The sequence below is a fragment of the Gobius niger genome (genome assembly GCF_951799975.1).
Source record: "Gobius niger genome assembly, chromosome: 18".
NCBI classification, from domain to species: Eukaryota; Metazoa; Chordata; class Actinopteri; order Gobiiformes; family Gobiidae; genus Gobius; species Gobius niger.
In genome coordinates, this window is record NC_136869.1 from 8,174,160 (window position 1) to 8,196,359 (window position 22,200).

General features: G+C 42.9%; 1 protein-coding gene across 1 annotated transcript in view; it reads left to right on the forward strand.

Annotated features, from left to right (window-relative positions):
• The window catches only part of LOC306977880 (copine-3-like), a 32,772-nt gene that overhangs the window by 9,753 nt on the left and 819 nt on the right, over positions 1-22,200 (forward strand). The window contains exons 10-25 of the mRNA XM_079576319.1: positions 4,713-4,824; positions 6,634-6,767; positions 8,159-8,338; positions 12,669-12,743; positions 12,818-12,889; positions 12,967-13,047; positions 13,559-13,648; positions 15,261-15,359; positions 15,597-15,683; positions 17,179-17,238; positions 17,307-17,440; positions 17,520-17,574; positions 17,673-17,724; positions 17,804-17,937; positions 19,525-19,761; positions 21,158-21,269. Coding sequence (XP_079432445.1) covers positions 4,713-4,824; positions 6,634-6,767; positions 8,159-8,338; positions 12,669-12,743; positions 12,818-12,889; positions 12,967-13,047; positions 13,559-13,648; positions 15,261-15,359; positions 15,597-15,683; positions 17,179-17,238; positions 17,307-17,440; positions 17,520-17,574; positions 17,673-17,724; positions 17,804-17,937; positions 19,525-19,761; positions 21,158-21,268 — 1,713 coding nt within the window. The 3' untranslated portion in view covers position 21,269. The remainder of the gene's footprint in view (positions 1-4,712; positions 4,825-6,633; positions 6,768-8,158; positions 8,339-12,668; positions 12,744-12,817; positions 12,890-12,966; positions 13,048-13,558; positions 13,649-15,260; positions 15,360-15,596; positions 15,684-17,178; positions 17,239-17,306; positions 17,441-17,519; positions 17,575-17,672; positions 17,725-17,803; positions 17,938-19,524; positions 19,762-21,157; positions 21,270-22,200) is intronic.

The following is a 22,200-nucleotide window of genomic DNA, read 5'->3' on the forward strand; positions in this document are numbered from 1 at the left end:
ACAACAACCGACCCCGACAGACTGATGCTGCCGCCCCCGTTACAACAACCGACCCCGACAGACTGATGCTGCCGCCCCCGTTACTCGTAGCTACATATTTAAGATTAGCCAAGCAGAGCCTCAGCATTTCCCATGTTACATTTGAAATATACCAGTGGGGCCGATGGTAGAGCGGGTCGTCTCATGGTCAGAAGGTCGGGGGTTCGAATCCCTCCCTGCAGGTGCTCACTGTCATTGTGTCCTTGTGCAAGACACCCACCTTGCCTCCAGTGTCTGCGTACACTGGTGTGAATGTGTGAGTGATTCCTCTCTGTAAAGCTCTTTGAGTGACCTGACTTTCCCTTCAGTCCTTTGTTCTTCCTTTTCTACTTTAACTAATTCAGTTGAAATGATTATGATAGAAAAGTCATCACTAAGAAACACATGTGTGATAAACTAAAAACCTTAAAATCTTGGTAACTTTTTAGCTATTTGGGCCACTACTTTTTACCTCTATTTGAGTACAATTATTTTCAAGTGACGTCAATATTTTAGCTATTGTTCCCCCCATTATTGAGAGAAGCTGATGTAATTATGTGGCATGAAACATACACTTTCACTGTAGACTCTCTTATAAAATTGTGCCCCCATCCATGATATGAAGATGAGATGAGATAAGATAAGATGAGATAAGATAAGATAAGATAAGATAAGATAAGATAAGATAAGATAAGATAAGATAAGATAAGATAAGATAAGATAAGATAAGATAAGATAAGATAAGATAAGATAAGATAGCCTTTATTGATCTCACAATGGAGAAATGTACTTGTTACAGTCAGCTCTACAAAGGGGGGTTGTAGAGTGAATAATAATCAATAAAGGTTATCTGATCTTATCTTATCAGGAGCGAGGGCTCTCACGTCTTTCAAGAGCAAGATTCAGTGTCAGGACTCCCACTGGGCCACAATGGAGATCAAGAGATTTGAATCTTAAATACACTAAGCTCTTTTCCTGTCTGGTCTGTGAAGGTGTTGACTTTCATTTGCATGTCTTTGTGAAGAAAAGGCTGATTGTCTTTGTTTTTCTGACTCTTTAGTTGCCTGACCAGACTAAAATCACAAGTGATATTTAGTCTGGGGACCACCAATTCATTTTCTCATAGGAGAGGTGTGGTTTACGATCGTCCATACTCGTTTATTGGGCGATACGGAAGAAAAAAAAGAAAGTCTGCACGTAGCCACAGCCAATCGTATCATCGTATGAGATGACGTATGACGTACCCGCTGTAAACTTTTGAGATAAACTATTTAGAACAAGGTCTAAAGCTTGATCGAAAAAAAATACCATTGTGTCTGCTGCTGTCATGTTGGATCTATAAATAAACTTTTTTTAAATTTTATCCGTAAATAAACTACAGGCTTCCGTATATCGAATAGCGCGTCATCGTCTTGCCGTCCCTCCTTGTTCTGTGATTGGTTCTCAAATCCATGCGAAAATTTCAGCCATGGTCCCCAGGCTGCTGTGCAGTTCCAAATGTTGGAGTGCACACAGCAGCCTGGTGTTATCCAGGTTAACTCTTTAGTGTAAACAAGAACACAGCCCTGAGTCACACTTCATGGTTCAGGCCGGTTCTCAGGACAAGATCACAAACATTTATTCCCAGTGATAATTATGTAAGGTGATTGTCAAAAAGTTGAATTATTATCCAAAACATCAATAATCGGTTCGTAAACTTCCACAGATGCCACTGTTTAAGCTTTTATGCTCTAACCTCCAGCATAACGACTAATTGTTGACATACACTTTTTATTCTACTAAGCCCATAATTGTGTTGTTATTATCATCATTATATTGATGTTTAGCAGCACATGTCTTATTCCTAGAAATAAACTAAACTGATTCTAGCAACGGTATTGGTGCTGATGATAACAAAAAGGAAAGAAATACATACATTCTTAGACGTTGTAATATGTACACATAACCATGTATTCCACACAACAGCAACATAACCAGTAATACAGGCAGGCCGGCTGCTCGAGGATAGCGTAAACATATAACTAACTTAATTGTTTCATTACTACAAGCTACCACATATTTAAAGGGGGGGTATTATGCAAAAGCTACTTTTTCAAGCTTTACATCATGTTATTATGTCATTCCCTCATTAAAAACATGCCTGAAGTGTTGCCTTGGCACATTCACGTATTTTTGAGTAAACAGTAAAAACTCTGATGGCAGCCATTTTAGGGACAAGTTTGCCTGAGTCCTCCTAGGAACGCCCCCACCTCCTGGAGACGCCTCCGAGCTTTCGTCACCAGCCGAGTAACCAACCACTGCTCCTCAGCAGAACCCCCTCCCCACTGATGCCACAGACAGCGTGTGGAGGGGGCGTGTCGGAAAGGCTCAGAGGTTCTTAAAGAGACAGAGGCCTATTTCAAGACATTCACTACAGCCATTTTGAGAGAGACATTTTATACAAGGCAGTTATTCTAATTTACTGCATTTACAGACCAACAGAAGGTTTGGTCATCATTGTAGTGTGATATAGACTGGTGCTATGTGACTGAAAAAAGCAAAAAAACCCTCTTTAAATTACTTAGAATGTATGAATGGGGGTGGGAGTAAATAAGTTTGTCTTCTTCCCACTCCTTTTCGAGCTAAAATGTTACTTATTTCATTTTGTTGGCAAATCATAGGTTCAAAGGAAGTGTGTTGTATGTAAAGGTAAAGATCTTGACTTGAAATCGATCATAAACATCCCCAACACCGACAGAGTCAACAATCCACATTCCATATAAATCTCAACATTCAATTTATTTTCTAACAATCAGAACATGAACAGGTTTCCTCGCCATTATCGCCATGAAGAGGATCCACGAACTGGAATTTAAATTGTGGTCTTGAGTAAAAAACAAGTAACAACAACAAAACGTTAAAATGAAGAGAGAAGAGAAACGGGAAATTCAAATTAACCATATTTAACGAAACACACATAGTCAATCTCCATAACAGGAGGTCTTGCATTTGAACAGTCTGGACCCCCTTACACAGTATACAGCAATGACCAGCAATGAGGTTTCTCTTCGCCGTGTTTCCTTTGGTGTAAAACTAAACGACTTCTACGGCGAAAGCTTTTCTTACACCGTGTGCAGCTGAATGGTTTTTCATCCTTGTGTGTTTTCTTCTGTGGATTTCCGTTACTTCTGTGGCAAAAGGTTTTCTTCCATATTGAGTCTCTGTGCGGCTTCTCGTGGGCATGTCCTCTTTGGTGAGCATCTAACTCAACCCTGTGGCGAAAGCTTTTCTTACAAAGCGTGCAGTCAAATGTTGTTTCATCCTCGTGTTTTCTCTTCTGTGGATTCGGATTATCACTTATTGAACCACTGTAGGGTTTGTCTTTGCTGTGTTCTCTTTGGTGAACCCTACTGTGGACTCGCAAATCCATCTTATACTTGAATTTCATTTTACAAACAGGGCACTGGTGCTTCTTGCATCTCTTTTTTTTCCTCAAAGGCGTCTTGGGTTCAGCCTCCCCTTCACCGTCCAACCTGACTCCATAGTTTCCCAAGGTCTTTAACACAGACTCTCCATGTGCCTCTTCAGCTGAACTTACAGGAGGTTCACAAACTCTGTCATCTCGAGAATCAGAGTTCACAGTTTGGTCCTCCTCTTCCTGCCTTTCCTTTCGGTGCTCAGATTGTCTTTGTTGATGGGCTGAGGACTCCTCTCCCACACGCTCCTCTGACTCCTCATCCATCAGTGCAATGTGTGTCATTTCCTGCGAGAAACGGGTGCCAGGACTCTGTGAGGGAATGTGGTGGGTAACCGGTCTGACTTTTCGGTGCTCAATTTGTCCTCGTTGGTGCGTTGAGGACTCCTCTTCCTCATCATGCCCCCCTGACTCTTCATCGGTCATGTCCGAGATGCGGGTGGAACGGGGACTCGGTGAGGGAACGTGCAGGGCATCTACTCTTACCAACTGGAGAGTCGGGGTTAAAACCAAGTCCAGAAGCCGCTGTTTCCTCCGGTTCTCCTCCTTGGAGCGGGAAAGTTCCTCCTCATACTCCTTAATTGTCTTTTCAAACAGCTCGAATATCTCTTCAGTGGCCGCGACCAGGCGCGCCACCACCAAATCTCGCAGTGACTGGCCTTTGGACATTTTCACAAACTGTATTTCCCTCCGAGCAGACCGCATGTGCTGCAGTGATAACAGGATTGGTCTGAATAACTATCGTTGACCGTGCACAACATGAACGCGCGCGACGACTCCACCCCCTCCCGTCTGCGTCTGTCTTTGCATGCGCACAGTCGCGATCTAAACTTAAATGGGACGTTGGTTCAGTGGAACAGACGTGCAGCTCTGGCGGCCATGTTGCTATTGTCATTTCTGCTCCGGAACTCATGTAAACATATGAAGAAGACTTTATTTGTTAATGTGATATTCTTATTATTTTTGCTAATTTGATGATATAGCTTTTATAGTGCTGTGCTTTGTTTATTTTTATCATGGAATACAATTTTATTTATTTTTTGCCTAGAATCAGCATATTCGGAGAAAAGTAAAGTCATTGTTGTGAAATAAATTGTTTAATAGTCAGTCGATGATACAGTGTGATGTGCAAACTATTTAAAGCAGTTTATTAAATCAATTTATTCGGCTAATGCGGGAAACCCAAGATGGCCGCCACATTTGCCATGGTGACGGTTGCTATGACCCCTCTAGAGTATAATGCGGGGCTCCTCCTCGGGCACTGCCTCTTTTCGGTTTGGTCGGATCTTCTGTAGCGTACACTCACTCCGTTAACAATCTTTCATTTTATTCGGACTCTTATACATCGAACGGTAAGCTGACATTTTAACTATTTCCCACCTTGTACATTAGCCCTGTCGCTTCATGCGCCATTAGCTTCGCCTCGCTGTTAGCCTGCTATGTTTTGGTAAATAACTACGAGCTTTCACTCTTTCCACTCGGCAGATTACTTTCCTGTTCCTTTAGTCACTTTTTCCACCGCAATTCAAAAGGCCAATCGCTTGGTCAAAACAGCCCCAAAGCTGTATGTTAAAGGTGATCATTTTATTTTAGGATCAATACAAAGTTAACTGTAGTTAGCTTCTTACTACACTTTGGTTCGTACATGTTTTATGGCAGGGCGTGTGCGTCATTTACGTAATAGTAAATTGTTGGAGTTTAGTCCTGTATTTTAGAACATCCCCACGAAAAGTAAACAACAGTAGCTTCACACATAGATGCGACATTATTTTGTTTGTGAAACGTACTTCCACTACGCTTTAGACATACATGCAACACCACCATCATCATATCATCGTTCTGGAAGTGGAATTTTCTTTTTAATACTGTATGCTGTGAAGTCCTACAATGTCTTCAAAATCCTATTCAACGTTATTACACAATATTAAAGGAGCTATACATTTCTCTCTTTTTTTAGGGTAAAATTATTTTTGGCCCCATAAATGTATGTTGTGAAAGTGAAAAAATCAGCCTGATGCGTCACGCGTGACGTTTGTTTATGTTGTGTATTGTCAACCCAAATAGTCAATATGTGACGAAAAGGGTTAGCTTTTTTCCTGATGGTAAAAAAAAACCCGATTTCGTCACATTTTGACTAAAAGGGTTCAAAATCAGGTATAGCCCCTTTAATATAGCATTGTTGAGACTCTGACTTCTAGGGCTCCCCTTATAGGCCCATTTCGACAGCACTAGATCGTTAATAGTTTATTCTTCAAGTGTCTTTAGGGTAAAGTGGTCTGGGTCTTTATGGGAGTAGCCAAGGTCATTTATATGCAGGTGACAGGCAACAACCACAGCCTGATATCACTGTGCTTTAGTCCTGCATCAAAACACCTTTGTATATGCAAAATTTGTCCATTAGGTGGGACAGAGCGCTCATCAACAAAACAAAAAATACTATGTTATTCTATATTAAGCCCTTTATATTGAACAGCGATAAGAAAAATCATATGTGAATGTTTTCCTATCCTAATTTATAAAATGGACTTTAATATAGCCCAGTTCTCATCGGCCTCTCGGCTCAATCCATACAGTGAAAGTAAAAATCAGCTGTGCCATGTGTTCACTTTTACTTTGAGACGCTCATACAGAAGTTAAGAACTGTGAACAAGTCATGATTGAGCCTGGTTTAAATTTGTGTAGAAAAAGCTAAGTTTCCCCCCAAACCGGTCTAGTTTACAAACCGCTCCAGACCCCATGTCCTCACATATCCTGATATCTCCACAACTGTATAACAAACTGTCTCTGTCCACACAACAGATTTAATGTAGAACTGATGATGACGCAACGTTCAAGCTCCATGGTCTGATTTATTGGTCAAACTAATAACGTTGCCATGGATACGCGAGGCTTGGAGAAATAATTATCCAGATATCCGGTCCACACCTCTCTGTTTATACAGCGTTTACAAAAGTATTGGTAAATGGTCTCAACTTATAAAGTGCTTTTCTACCTTTATTATGCCCAAAGCGCTTTACAGGAAAGGAACCAGTCACCCAGTCACACTCTCACTCATACACCAATGTACGCAGACACTGGAGGCAAGGTGGATGATGGGCCTTAGTCTGTGGGAAACACTTAAATCCCTGCAGTTGTTCTAAGCAGGTTCTGTCTTGTTCTAGTGATGGCGGGTCAGTGTGTGACGAAGGTGGAGCTGACTGTTTCCTGTGAGCATCTTCTGGACAAAGACATCGGCTCCAAGTCCGACCCGCTGTGTGTGCTGTTAATGAGCAGCTCTGACGATAAGTGGTATGAGGTCAGTGAAAACTCTTCAATTACATCATTTCTGTCTGCGATGCACTCGACACCAGGCTTTTGAGATGGATAGGCTGAGTTCCAGACGACTTCGCAAAGCTCTGCAGGCCAATATTTAAGAATAGGGAGGAGAGGCAGGAAGAGGAAAGTCTTTGATTGTGTGGAAATAGATATTAGCTGCAAACTATCATGGGTGAGCTCCATTTTACACACAAATGTCAAAGCACGAGGAGCTCTCTGCTGTTTTTGTTATGTAAAAGGAGAGCTGCACAGAGTCGCTCAACTCTGTGTGGCTCTAAAACAGGTGGAGATGCCCGTATTCAAAACATAAACCTGATTTTTGTCCCCATTTCAATTCCAGAATCAACAATATCTGTTTTAAATCAAATCTCTATGATCATAATAACCATAACACTCAAATTCTCTGTGGGAGCTGTGCTGTAACTAGTATCACATGTGCCTAAGGAATCGAAGAAGACAAATTAAGGGGTGAATATTAGGGCTGCAGCTAACGATTATTTTGATAATCGATTTATCTACCGTTTATTTTCACGATTAATCGATTAATCGCTTGGCTGTGAAAGCTGCATGGAAATTGTATTTTTTCCATTGTTTGACCACATAAAGCTAAAGTGGCGCCGCTTGAGGACATGTTGATGGAGTAAACTTAAAGTAAACGTTTGTAGGAGGCTCTTTGTGCTAACTCTGCTTTCTGATTGGACGAGGTAAAGACAGATATTTATGAAATTTACAATGTACAAAACACTGCAGACCCTCACTTTAAAAATAATGTAGGTTTTCATCCAAAATACATAATTGTCATGTCATTTTTGCTCTATTTTAGTCTGTGTTCACTAGAAAACGATTAATCAAGTACTGAAGTAGTTGACAACTATTTTAGTAATCGATTAGTTGTCCCTAGTGAATATTCGTTGCAGAGCATAAGAGTGCATTTCACTGCAGCACTAGTCTCTGCTGCAGCTTTCATTTGGCCTGGTTTCAGAGGCTGGCTCAGCTAGTTCTTTGCCCAGGTCGGCCAAACTTACCCTGTGGAGTGTATAACAAAAACAAAACACACAAACTAGGCTATATCAAACATTACTAACCTTAGAGGGCACCTGGTTTATCTCATTATTACTTAGTTTGATGGTGGAGATAGTAAAGACGACAAGAAAGCTTTCATGTCTTGTGTCGTGGAAAATCTTACTTCAACAATATGGAATAACCACTTGAAATATGGCGTGTTACAGGGATTTATGGTCCACCTGTGCGACTACGCGTTAATGGTTAACCCACTGTGGAAACTTCAGGGTTGAGTCATGGGATGTGATGAATCAAGTGTCATGACTGTCACTGTTGTAATGTATATGAACGTGATGTCCTCTTGTTCAGCTGGGCCGCACAGAGAAAGTCCAAAACTGCCTCTGCCCGAAGTTTGCCAAGAAGTTCATGGTGGACTACTATTTCGAAATCGTGCAGAAGTTGAAGTTCGGCATTTACGACATCGATAACAAAACGATCGACCTCAGCGACGACGACTTCCTGGGAGAGCTGGAGTGCACTTTAGGACAGGTAAGAGCACAGTCAGATGGTTTCTGTGATCAGTAAACTTTATTGCTGGGAAAGTATTTTAATTACTACTTCAGTGGTTGCGTTTACATGGTTCAAGAAATCAGATAACTGGAGAAATTGGGTTAACCCGATCTGATGCGTTTACCTTCTCTTCAGAAATTGGAGAATCCAAAACTTCTAGGTTCAGATAATGAATTTCAGATTATCCTATTTACCCTTCAATAATCTGAGAACTCCAGATTATGATCAGATTTTTGGTCTCCATGTAAACGCTGTCACTGTATTATGTGCAAATGTACTGGCCCTGATGTTGTAACAGGACACTCTTTTGTGAAACGTCCTCCTTAAACCGTGTCCAAACATCAACATCCGCCCTGTCCCAAAGAGTCTGTGTGCGGAGGGACCTGACGCTACATGTTTCTGTTTACTCTGACGACTACTACTACTACTACTACTGTTACTCCTCCTACTACTTCTGTTGTCAATATTACACGCCCTTATTTTACTACAGGTGTAAGTTATTTGAATTCATTGTTACCACCAGAACCAGAACTCTGCACAATTTTGGCCAAGACAAGAGCACTCATTTGTTGCCGGGTAAATAAATGAAATGACTAACTCAAAAAGACAGCGTGATGACAGTCGCAGGAGAGTCTGAAAATTTGACAGAACAGCCAGCTTATATATATATAAAAAGTATATACAGTAGCACAGAGGCTAGTTTAATTAGCCCTACTTCGAAGTGTTTGACACAGACACAGCCGCAACAACAAGTTCCATCCATCCATCCATTTTCTTCCGCTTTATCCGGGGCCGGGTCGCGGGGGCAGCAGTCTCAGCAGAGATGCCCAAACTTCCCGATCCACACACACCTCCTCCAGCTGTTCTGGGGGGACCCCGAGGCGACACCAGGCCAGCTCGGAGACATAGTCCCACCACCGTGTCCTGGGCCTTCCACGAGGCCTTGTCCCACTAGGACATGCCTGGAACACCTCCCGCGGGAGGCGACCAGGAGGCATCCGAAACAGATGCCCGAGCCACCTCAGCTGGCTCCTTTCGACGTGAAGGAGCAGCGACTCTACTCTGAGCTCCTCCCGGGTAACTGAGCTCCTCACCCGATCTCGGAGGGTGCGCCCAGCCACCCTGCGAAGGAAACTCATTTCGGCCGCTTGTATTCGCGATCTTGTCCTTTCGGTCATTACCCAAATCTCATGACCATAGGTGAGGGTGGGAACGTAGATCGATCGGTAAATCGAGAGCTTTGCCCCCCGACTCAGCTCCCTCTTCACCACGACAGACCGATACAGCGACCGCATCACTGCTGACGCCGCACCGATCCGTCTATCGATCTCACGCTCCATCCGTCCCTCACTCGTGAACAAGACCCCGAGATACTTGAACTCCTCCACTTGAGGCAAGGACTCCCCACCGACCTGCAGAGGGGAAGCCACCTTTTTCCGGTGGAGAACCATGGCCTCGGATTTGGAGGTGCTGATCCTCATCCCGGCCGCTACACACTCGGCTGCAAACCGCCCCAGTGCGTGCTGAAGGTCCTGGTTCGTTGAAGCCATCAGAACAACATCGTCCGCAAACAGCAGAGATGAGACTCTGAGGCTCCCAAACCGGACACCCTCCGGCCCCTGGCTGCGCCTAGAAATTCTGTCCATAAAAGTAATGAACAGAACCGGTGACAAAGGGCAGCCCTGGCGGAGACCAACACGCACCGGGAACAGGTCTGACTTACTGCCGGCAATGCGAACCAAGCTCCTGCTGCGGTCATACAGGGAACGGACAGCCCTTAGCAGAGGGCCCCGGACCCCATACTCCCGGAGCACCCCCCACAGGGCACCACGAGGGACGCGGTCGAACGCTTTCTCCAGATCCACAAAACACATGTGGACTGGTTGGGCGAACTCCCACGAACCCTCGAGTACCCGATGAAGGGTATAGAGTTGGTCCAGTGTGCCACGACCAGGACGAAAACCGCATTGTTCCTCCTGGATCCGAGGTTCAACTATCGGCCGGATCCTCCTCTCCAGCACCCCGGAATAGACCTTACCGGGGAGGCTAAGGAGGGTGATTCCTCTGTAATTGGAACACACCCTCCGATCCCCCTTTTTAAAGAGAGGGACCACCACCCCGGTCTGCCAATCCAGAGGCACTGTCCCCGACCGCCACGCGATGTTGCAGAGACGTGTCAGCCAAGACAGTCCTACAACATCCAGAGACTTAAGGTACTCAGGGCGAATCTCATCCACCCCCGGAGCCTTGCCACCAAGGAGCTTTCTCACCACCTTGGTGACTTCAGCCCCGGTGATGGGCGAGCCCACCCCCGAGTCCTCAGCCTCTGCTTCCTCATTGGAAGACGTGACGACGGGATTGAGGAGGTCCTCGAAGTACTCCTTCCACCGCCCGACGACATCCCCAGTCGAGGTCAGCAGCCCCCCACCCGCACTGTACACAGTGTTGGTGAAGCACTGCTTCCCCCTCCTGAGGCGCCGGATGGTTTGCCAGAATCTCTTCGAGGCCGACCGATAGTCTTCCTCCATGGCCTCCCCGAACTCCTCCCAGACCCGAGTTTTTGCCTCCGCAACCGCACGAGCCGCAGCACGCTTGGCCTGCCGGTACCTCTCAGCTGCCTCAGGAGTCCCACAAGCCAACAAGGCCAGGTAGGACTCCTTCTTCAGCTTGACGGCATCCCTTACTTCCGGGCGCCACCACCGGGTTCGGGGATTGCCGCCGCGACAGGCACCAGAGACCTTACGGCCACAACTACGAGCAGCCGCATCGACAATGGAGGAGGAGAACAGAGTCCACTCTGACTCCATGTCCCCCGCCTCCCCCGGACAACAAGTTCACAACTGCAATTATGTTAGTTCAGTTGTCGCTCTGAAATGACTGCCTCGTCAGCAGGAGGCCACATACCTCATTTTATGACATGGTGAACCAGAAAAGCTACTATTCAAGTAAAGCAAAAAGAACAGATAATATTTTCAAAACACATGCATGAAAAGATCTAAAATTGCGTGTCTGATATTTAGGAATCCTGGCCGCAGAGTGAGCTATGACCTCTGTCACGGAATACGACACCAGTCAGAGTCAAAGCATCTGTGCCCAGGCGTGAACAGAACAGCATCTTACTGTAACTGCACCAAAAATATCGTTAGACAGAGCCTGAAACTTGCTACGACAGACTCTGGTTGCTCCTATGACTTAGTCTTCAAGCCATCGTACAGTGGAGATGAGTGTTAGTCTGACGTAAGCAAGGAGGTGGTGGGTCCATGGAAGGCGGCACGGTAGCGCAGCGGTCAGTGCTCTCGCTTCACAGCTAGAAGGTCCGGTTTCGATTCCCACCAAGGATGGGGCCTCTGTGTGGAGTTTGCATGTTCTCCCCGTGTCTGCGTAGGTTTCCTCCGGGTACTCCGGTTTCCCCTACCACTAAAAACATGCACAATAGGCCAGGATGAATGATGTGTGTGAGTGAATGTATGATGGTGGTCAGAGGGTCCGTTGGCGCAGACGTGTGTAGTCGCAAAAGCGCTTCTGACAGTCTCCCCCAGGGGAACTGAAGCTACAAACGTAGTTTACCATCACCAAGAAAGGAGTGAATGTTCAATTGTCTCATGTCTGTGAAAGGCGCAATATAAAATAAAGATCTTCTTCTTCTTGGTCTCTGTTGGTCTCTAATAGTCTAATGGTCTCTGAACTGCTCTTTGTCTGACCTGTCACCTAGGACCTGTTTGCCATAGGAGACCCTACCAGGGGTACAAAGCCCCCGACAACAGAGCTCATAGGATCATTCGGGAGCTCAAACCGCTCCACCACGTTAAGGTGGCGGCTCCAGGAGGGGATATCGTGCTATGAGAGCTAATAATCTAAAAAAAGGCATCAGCAAAAAAGTATTTTGTTCGCCTAATGTTAGTCCTCTATAAATACGATTACCATCAGTATTATTACCCGATTACATTTTTTTAATTGAGTGCCCTTTGTAATTCAATAATTACTATTAATCGTATACTTTGTTTAGGGGTTGTATTTATTTTCTAGAGGTATATTTTAGATGATTCTTCTTTTTATTTGAAGCGGACATGTGAGGCCCGTGTGATCATTTCAGATGTTTCAAAGACTACAGAAGTTTAATTGATAATTTTGTCCTGCCCCAACTTAACTGTGAATGAACAAGTTTGACAGTGAAATAGTTTTTTGTCTGTGTAAAGCTGTGTAAAGGTCTGGGGAATCTGACTCCACAACCATCTGTTGATTCTGGCTCTGGTCTGTTCCTTTGTTTCTTCTTATCTATTTCCACTAACTCCTCTGTAAACACACGCAGGTCGTGTCGAGTCGGAAATACACTCGCCCTCTGGTACTGAAGAACAAGACGCCGGCCGGAAAAGGCACCATCACAGTGAGCGGCAAAGAAAGAACATACATGTTTTTAAGTCTTAGCGCACAAATTAAATGGTTAATGTAATTTTTTAGATCAGCGCTGAGGAAATCAAAGACAACAGAGTGGTCAATTTTGAAGTGGAAGCGAGGAAGCTGGACAACAAAGTGAGGGCACATTTGTCGTTGATTTATGTCTCCGATTGAAACATGTTAATATCTGTTTTGCTGCGTTGTTTTTGTAGGATCTGTTTGGGAAGTCTGATCCTTACCTGGAGTTTTTCAAGCTAACAGAAACAGGATGGCAGCTGGCGCACAGAACAGAGGTACCACTGCTAGATAACTTGTATGGCTACGAGGGGAAAGGGTCAGAAGTTCAGACAAGGGGCCGACGGTGAGAAGGGTCAGAAGGTCAGACAGGCATTGCTCTTTAAAGGGACAGTAATGGACATGTCTACATTCTGAGATCAAGATTTGTAGCAGTGGAATGTCCAGAGTGTCTTCATGCTGGTTGGGTTTAGGAAATGTATGATCTCCAGGTCAAAGTTCAGTGAGCTCACGGTGTCCCTGGAGTGAACTGTTACATTTGAATAAACAACCTTTTTCCTTGTTGTCTTATCAGAAACATATGCAAATAAGTGAACTGTTGAAAATAAGGACTTCTTAAAAATAAAAGAGTTAAATTATGCGTGATATTGCCAAGTGATGTCTGGAAATGTGCTATAAGACTACTGTGTTGTTATGTACTGTTTTATTACTACTACTATTAGCACTACCACTCCTACTGTCTCACGTAGAGCCTGTCTCGCTCACATTGTGTCCATTTCTTTCTTTCAGGTGGTGAAGAACAATTTGAATCCAACATGGAAACCGTTTCGAATCCCTCTTCAGTCTCTCTGTGGAGGCGACATGGACAAGTCTATAAAGGTAACACACTCGTATACATTTCTTGGGACTCACCGTACAGCTGTGAAAATAAACACTGTTGGTCCTTCTTTTTTTCCCCCCGGTGGGATGAGTAAAGTAAAGAAGTTTGATCTGATAGAGCTTAAGCCTGTAATGATAAAGGAAGAACATGAGGCAGTGCGATTTGAATGAGGAAAGAATGTGAGGCTGCCGTAGGAGAGGAGAGCTCAGTGCTCTTTTTAATAAACCACGCCTCTTAAATAAATGCCGCCCTCTCGCCAGTGGTGCAGGCACATAGTGTATGACCGTCTTGTTTGGAGCAAAGTTGTCCTTGTGCCAGGTGGAAGATCGAGCCCAATTAGTTTAAATAATGACAAAATAATGCTTGGGCGCTTCGCTTCTATCATTGTGCCCCATGGCAGCTGTGGCTAGCTAATCAATGGATGTACTGTATCTTCCTCACTACAGCCTTAAAGGTGCATTTTGCAACTTTTCATGCAGAACAGTGACACAGCGGCTGTGTTCAGCATGGCACCTTTAGTTTTGATCACGGTGTTCTCCACAATACTCCAGGAACAATTGTTTTGTAGATTTTCCAGTGAGAGGGTCCTTCAGTAGTTAAAACCTTCCAAATAATTGATCCTGGAGCATCCTAGAGACCCCCATGATGAAAAGTAAATATAAACTTTTTTTTTTTCAACATAAAAAGTTGCATAATGCTCCTTTAGAGGGACTATACGGTTTAAAAATGTTAAGTCTAAGTATTTTCCTCCCCCTACACGTTCCACCCATGTCCTAATGTGTAGAATGAGCCCAGACCTGTTCACCACAACTGCCTCTAAAATCCTGCACTGTCACTCAAAAAGGTGTTACCTCGGGTCCGAAGTGCCGTCATGCACAAATTTAATATAGAAAGTACAGTTACAGATGTGACCTGAGTTGGCAGTAGTGAGTATAAAATGACCAACTTGCATCTAGTCTCTTAAAGGATTTGACTTGACTTTACTGCTGTTTTGAGAGCCTTTAATTTGAGAATTTAGTGTCTTTATATGCTGATAGAATTCCACTCTATCCCATAATGAGTGTAGCCTCATGAAGTATTTTGGACAATGACTTTCAGCTCAAATGCTCCCGTAACTGCCTCTGATTAGATGACCGTACTCTCCTTTGTTTTAAATCGCATCTATGTCTTTACCTCTGCACATGTCAGGAAGGAAGTCGTTACTAACCTCACACAACAAGTGAGTGAGCTTTGGGGTTTTGCTGAGGTGTGTCTAAATTCAACACATGTGTCTGTACGTTTTCCTTGCACTGCGTGAATTAAGTCGTTTTAGATTTATGTACTGATTCTACCAACATTACTTTTTTTTCTTATTTTAAGTCCAAATGTCTGCCTTAGAAGTAGGAAAGTGCTCTTATATTATTTTACTTCTCTGGTAGACAAGTTTGCCTTAAATAAGAAAGTCCAGTAGCTTTTTCTGCACTGGCATGTTTTGTGTGATTTCAGTTCATCTATATTGCAGTGCTTCTGTTGTGTGTTCTGAAAACAGGTGAACTGGTTATAAAAGGGGAAATCGTTTACTTCTGGTTCCTCAGTTTCCTTTCGTTGAAACATGTTTGCCTGTGTTTTAAGGTGGAGTGCTACGACTACGACAACGATGGGTCACATGATCTGATCGGGACGTTCGAGACCACGATGACGCGGCTACAGGAGGCGTCGCGGGTTTCCCCTGTGAGTGCGAACAATTATTCAGACAGTATAACATCTTATGTGGAAAACAGAAATGCAGAAATGTTGTATATATCCTTTGCGTAGGGTCTTATTACATACTGTATATAACCCGCAAATCCTTCTTGATGTATTTGATGTATTTTAATCTGAATCTCTGTATGATCATTGCCCTGGCTCTACCCCGACTCAGGTCCATAGTTGCACAGGATTAAGCATGTTTTTTATTTCTCCTTTCAGGCCGAGTTCGACTGCATCAACAGTAAAAAGAAGCAGAAGAAGAAAAGCTACAAGAACTCGGGCGTCATCAGTGTCAAACAGTGTCAGGTGAGAGTCTGTCCACGGCTGAGGTTTCCAAACTGTGGTCCTGGAGTCAAACTATGGCTTCCTGCTAAATTGGATCCCATTGCTGTTGTATTTTGATTGATGTTGTAGAGCTAGGGTTGCAAAATCTGTGAATTTTCAGCTGAAGGTCACTTCTTTAAAGACAGATATAAACTGAAGCCTAAAAATGTGATTTGATGGTTATGCACTGAAACATCTATCAAAGTCTGACCCCAGCGTTTGAAGGGGACAGTGTTACGAAGAATAGACTCATTCCATGTTTATCTCCATCTTGCTTATATTGACCAAGTGTGTGCAGTATTGCAATAACTCTATAATTTATTTTATAATTCAATAGAAAGAGTATTAGGCAGAGTGTAGGTTTAGGAAAGTGTTTTGGTTTGGACGATATGCTCCTCACAGTTCTTGTATGAGTCCAGGGTGTGACATCACTCAAGTGTATTTTTTATGGTTGAAAAACATATTTGATCAGTGTTTCCGCGGGGCATTAAAAAACATTGAAAGTTATTAAATGAATTATGCCAAAATCAAGGCCTTAAATGTCATTAAAAAGTGTAAAATTGGAGTCAAACTGGCATTAGATCTAAATTAAAGGAACAGGCCACCGTTTTTTCCATACTGAGATGTGTTCTTACCTGAGCTTTGACGAGTTGATGCGTACCTGTCGTCTTTTTACGAGCCCTTGGAAGAGCGTGGTAGCTTCCAGCTCCACCCCCATTTGGAGCTATAGGAATATACTGGGAGAGGCCAAATGCTAACAACATCTTAGGTCATTTTGCGTGACTGAGGGCATGCATAGAGACCAGTCAGGTACACATCAACTCGTCTAAACTCAGGCAAGAACATATCACACTATGGAAAAATGTTGGCCTGTTACTTTGATTGGACAAGTTTGCTCAACACTTTTTACTGTATAAGTTCATTGAAAATACCAAAATGATGGTCCAGATTAGAAAATGTTCATTCATTTTGTCCAATTCACTTTCCTCTGTTTGATGGAATGTTTGTGGCATTAAAATATAGTATTTGGACATTAAAAATGACGTTAAAAAGCAGTACATTTGACCTGCTTCTGTTAATGGGAAGCTAATAGTTCACCAATGATTTATTCAACAAACAAACAAAAAGCAAAAAGTTTATTTAAGCATTCTGACATTCTTACATTTTAAAAACTCGCAAACTTTCTGAGCTATTTTTTCCATTGTGACCTCAAATCTCTAACGCAGCCTCGTGTTGTGAGACAGACTGAAATATTCACTGCGTAACTGACCTGTAGAGCAAAGAAAGTGGCCAAACTTGTTCACTTGTGTCGCCCATCATGGAAACCTTCTAGTTTTGCCAATTGTTTGAAGATCTATTTGTGGAGCTTGTAAAAGGTTTTGCCAGGTAACTTTATAAAATGCTCAGTCACACGGCCACACCCCACGACACTGACTGTTGTTTGTCAAAGTGAAAGATATTCTTGAATACTTTGCAGGTGGTGAAGGAGTACACGTTCCTGGATTACATCATGGGAGGCTGTCAGATCAACTTTACAGTAAGTTTTAGAAAATGCTGTGTTTACTCATCGATTACTTTCTAGATCTAAAGTGAAATGTGTCCCAGGTGGCTGTGGACTTCACGGGTTCGAACGGAGACCCCCGGACGCCCCAGTCTCTGCACTACATCAGCCCACAGGGAGTGAACGAGTACCTCAGTGCGATATGGTCCGTGGGGAACGTCATTCAGGACTACGACAGGTCTCAGCTGCTTCACACACATGTAGCTGAAATCACAGGCTGAGATTGTATTAATAAAGTGATCTATTTTCTTTCCCAGTGACAAGATGTTTCCTGCGTTTGGTTTCGGTGCTCAGGTCCCTCCTTCGTGGCAGGTGAGGTTTATACATGTAAACTTATGCAAAACTAACTCGAACCTAAAGCTGAATAGAAAACTTAGTGCCTTTGACAAACACTCTGACTCTCTTTACAGGTTTCCCACGAATTTCCCCTCAATTTCAACCCGTCAAACCCATTTTGTGCCGGTACGAACATTTATTTATTAACTTTCACCAGCGATTGACCATATAATGAAAAGAGTTATGTATAAATTCCTTGTTTCAGGTGTTGAGGGAGTCGTGGAGGCGTACAGGATGTGTCTCCCTCAGGTCAAACTCTACGGACCCACTAACTTCTCTCCGATCATTAACCACGTAGCCAGCTTCGCGAGCCAGGCGCTTCAGCAAACAACGGCATCTGTGAGTAAACGCATTTTTTTTCTTCCTAAGTGAGTTATTTGGAGAAAAAGGAGGCTTTAAGTAATTGTAGAGTATTGATTGTTTGTGTAACCCAATTTTTACACAAAGGGGTCATTCACAAATTATTTTGTTACAGTTGTTACAGTAAATGCCATTGAAAGCCTGGCTCAATGTTTAACCTAATAGTAGACAAAGCGTAAACCATTCAATTTATATCTAACGCTGGAAAACTACCGGCCTGGCTGGTGCCATAATCTTGTTTTGCAGACACCGTAGACACCGTAACTGGTCATTTGCATGAATCAAATTAGTGCAGCTGTTTCCCGATTGTGAAAAAAAGAAAAATAGCTACCAGTGGGTCTAAACCTGGACTAAACCTGGACTAAACCACGTCTAAGCAGGGCTAAAGCCGCTGTTCCACATAGCGCTACCAGACCGCGCACACCACCATCTACGTGCACATATCGACTCTGACCTGCACACACTTCTGTTTCCACCGCACACGCACCCGCAGTTGTTATGGGCGGCACCCCCACAGCGGAGCACGCTGTACAGATCATCATTAAAAGTTTTTAGAGCCGTGATAAGAACAAATGTGGACAAATGTTGCCTTCTGGTGGGACTTATGGAATCATTCAAAGGTGCCAAGCTGTAATAAAATAGAAAAGAAACCGCTAAATACAACTATGTAGGTTAAGCTGCATGCAAATGTCACATAACTTCAGCTAAAGCTGCGCCAACACCGGCTAAATGCTAATATCGGCAAAATCCCCTTTTAGAACAGCCGTGTGATGTTGTGAAATATTAAATCCGTATGACCTGCGTGTCCATAGTGAGGGCTGTCCACTCTCTCGTTGCCAATCAGAGGCCAGAGTCTGTTCACGTCACATGTGGAAAGACACCTTAATAAGTGTGTTGAACTGAGCAGAGGAGAAACACTGCATCACTGTGCACATATAGGCCATATGCATTCTGATATTTAGGAGCCAAAAAAACAGGACTCAATGAATAGCATCTTTCCCAAAATGCAAGATGTATTATTAGATTTAATTAAGGCTGAAAACAAAAAACATGACCGTGAATTAACTCTGTTTGTTCCAGACCTTTTCTCGACAATTTCTTTTCAATTTGGGCATAAGTGGAATATAATTCAGGACCTCTGGCAGAAAGCTTTGTACTTGCTTCCTCTGCCTGCTCTCTTCATTCTTCTTTTCCCTTTCTTACCGTGACAACTATACTGTACACACACATGTTTTTTCTGGGGTGTTTTTCATCAATGAAACCCCTGCAACCAAATGAATGCCTCTAGTGTGTATTTTTGTATTGCGCCGTGTGGCTTTACATGCTGCACATTCCTTAACGCTGATGCATTTCACTTTAGAATTTGTTGATTGAACTGCTGCTGTGACGACGCTCTTGGACTCTTTCCAGTTTGACCTGAAGCCAAATGATTTTATTGCCTCCTTTGCCAGGCTCTTTTTAACCTTGGCAACATTACGGTTTCCGACAGTAGCAGAATGTGACAACAGTGAAGTCGGCACGTGGTTTATTGGAGATAGAAGTTTACAATCCTCCTTGTTTCCGCAGCAATACTACGTGCTGCTGATCATCACTGACGGCGTGATCACAGACATGGACCAAACGCGCAGCGCCATCGTGAACGCGTCCCGTCTGCCCATGTCCATCATCATCGTGGGAGTGGGAGGAGCCGACTTCAGCGCCATGGAGTTCCTGGACGGAGACGACGGGCGGCTGAGGTCGATGACGGGGGAACCGGCCACGAGGGACATCGTGCAGTTCGTGCCCTTCAGACAGTTCAAGAATGTGAGTGCGGCTTCACGAGGGAGGGGCGAGAGTTTGGCTTTGGTGAACGTTTGCTGTGATTTCTGCTAATTGGCATGTGGCGTTTTTACACTCGCCCTTCATCTCTGCTCAAATCAAACATTTAAAAAGAGCATTATTATTTTATGCAGTATCTTTTTTCCAAGTCTCACTGTCACTGGCACTGTTCCGTTTACATAGATTTAAAGAAACGCTTTTTGTTGATTGACTTTTTAAATCTCAACATAGATCTTTAAAAATAACTTAATAGTCACACATTTGAAGGACAGCACCAACGTTACTTTAAAATAATTTAAAAGTAGTAAAAAGTAGTGGCCCAAATAACTTACTAGAGTACAGTAAGTACTGAGTATGTTTCAGTAGTGACATAAATTATGAGAAACAAAACTTGAAATAATGTCATAATTGAAATATTTTCATCAAAAATGCTATAAAAACATATCTATTTGCCACTTGAAGATTTTCTCAGTTACATGAGTTACTATTTTTTTACGTAAGTACTTGTACTCAAGTAGAAGTAAAAAATACTGCATGAAAATAACTACTTGCAAAAGTACAAGTCACATTTCTGCCCTAATTGGTCACTAACTGTGGTCTGATCTTCATCAAAATCATAAGAATGAATAAACGGTGCCTGCTTAAACTAATACCACCCAAACATTCACATTTTATCATATTTTAATGGCCATAACATGTAAACATTCACAATACAGCGTGGAAAAAGTAAGTGAACCCCAGAAATCTCGCTGAACTGCAGCAGTTTTGCAAAGAGGAATGGTCCAAGATTAATTAGTGAATGTTTACATGTCATGGCCATTAAAAATATGATCAAATGTAAATGTCTGGATGGTATTAGTTTAAGCAGGCACTGTTTATTCATTCTTATGATTATGATGTAGATCAGACCACAATTTATGATCAATTTAGGCAGAAATGTGAGACATTCCAAAGCGTTGCACTACTCACAGTACTAACCACAGTACTACCCAGATTACTACCCACAGTACTACCCACAGTACTACCCACAGTACTACCCACCTGTGGCCAACGCTCGGCACATACTCTCATAGAAAATAATGGAGGCGGCTCTTTGGCATCAAGGCGTCTCAATCTGCACTGGCCTTAATTGTCCCCATTGAGAAAATCAATCAGGGCCTCAGGGGTATTTGGCGACTGCAGTGCAGCACTCAGGATGTGCTTTGAAGAAAATGGCCGCCTTGAGTCACCTTCACTGGCTGGAAGTTTGGAAACCAGAGCCCTTTTAGAGCTTGATCCTTAAAGTACAGATTTTGAAACTTTACAGATCACTCCTAAGAGAAGAATCCTCGATAGAGCAGAATAAAGTTTGTTCCTTGTGTTGTGGCTTGTGTCATTGCAGGCGCCCATCCAGGCTTTAGCCCAAAGCGTTTTGGCCGAGTTACCGCAGCAACTGTCTTCATTCTTCGCTTTAATGAAACTGAAGCCTCCTCACGAGCCCAGTGCTTCATAGGGTACATCCCATAATACCATCGTCATCATCATCTCTGCGGCTGTTACTCTAACTGCATGGGCCACTTCATTACAGTCACCAGCGCTAACTAGTACATTTCCTCTGCTTTTCTGTATCAAGCCAAAAGATCAATATTCATTCACATATTTACATTTCTCCAGTTGGTGTAGTAGTGCCCTCCAGTGGGGAAGCTTGGAGGCCAATTCTTATACGTTATTAAGTGGGTTGAAAAGGCTGATAACGATGATATAATTAGTGATTTATCTTATTGTCAATATCAACTTCTGAACCACTGAATACATGATGGCTTAAACAGGTTTATATGTCAACATCTTACCATTTACATTTGAGTTTATAATATTGTATACTAGGGCTGGGACGATACCCTTTATTCACGATCCGATACTCAGGGGGCCGATACGTATCTCGATTCAAGTAATGTGTTTATCTTAAAATGTGTACATAGAAAAACAGTCATGTGTCTAAAGTTTATAAAACAAAGTCCATTTGACATTTATTGAAGTGTTAAGATTGAAAAATGCATTAACACAAAATGTAACAAAGAGCTGTTATAAGAAAACAAAGGAGTTTATGATACAAATGCCTCTAAACACAAGTATTTAAAGTATTGCAATACTTGATAAAGTATCGATGCTTGGTATTGCAGCACAAAGTATTGCGATCCGATATTTTATCCTAGCCCTATTGCATACAATCATCAATGATACATACAGTACCGGTATATCGTTTTGCAATATATCGCAATACCACTTGATATTTGTATCATATCAGAAACTATGTATCACAATACTTTTGATACTCAACTCAGTTATTGGAAAAACAATACACAAATGCTTTTAACTTAAAGATAGTTTTGTTGAATCCAGATTCGGTGCTGATTGGTTTCAACAAAAGAACCAGACTTTTAAAAC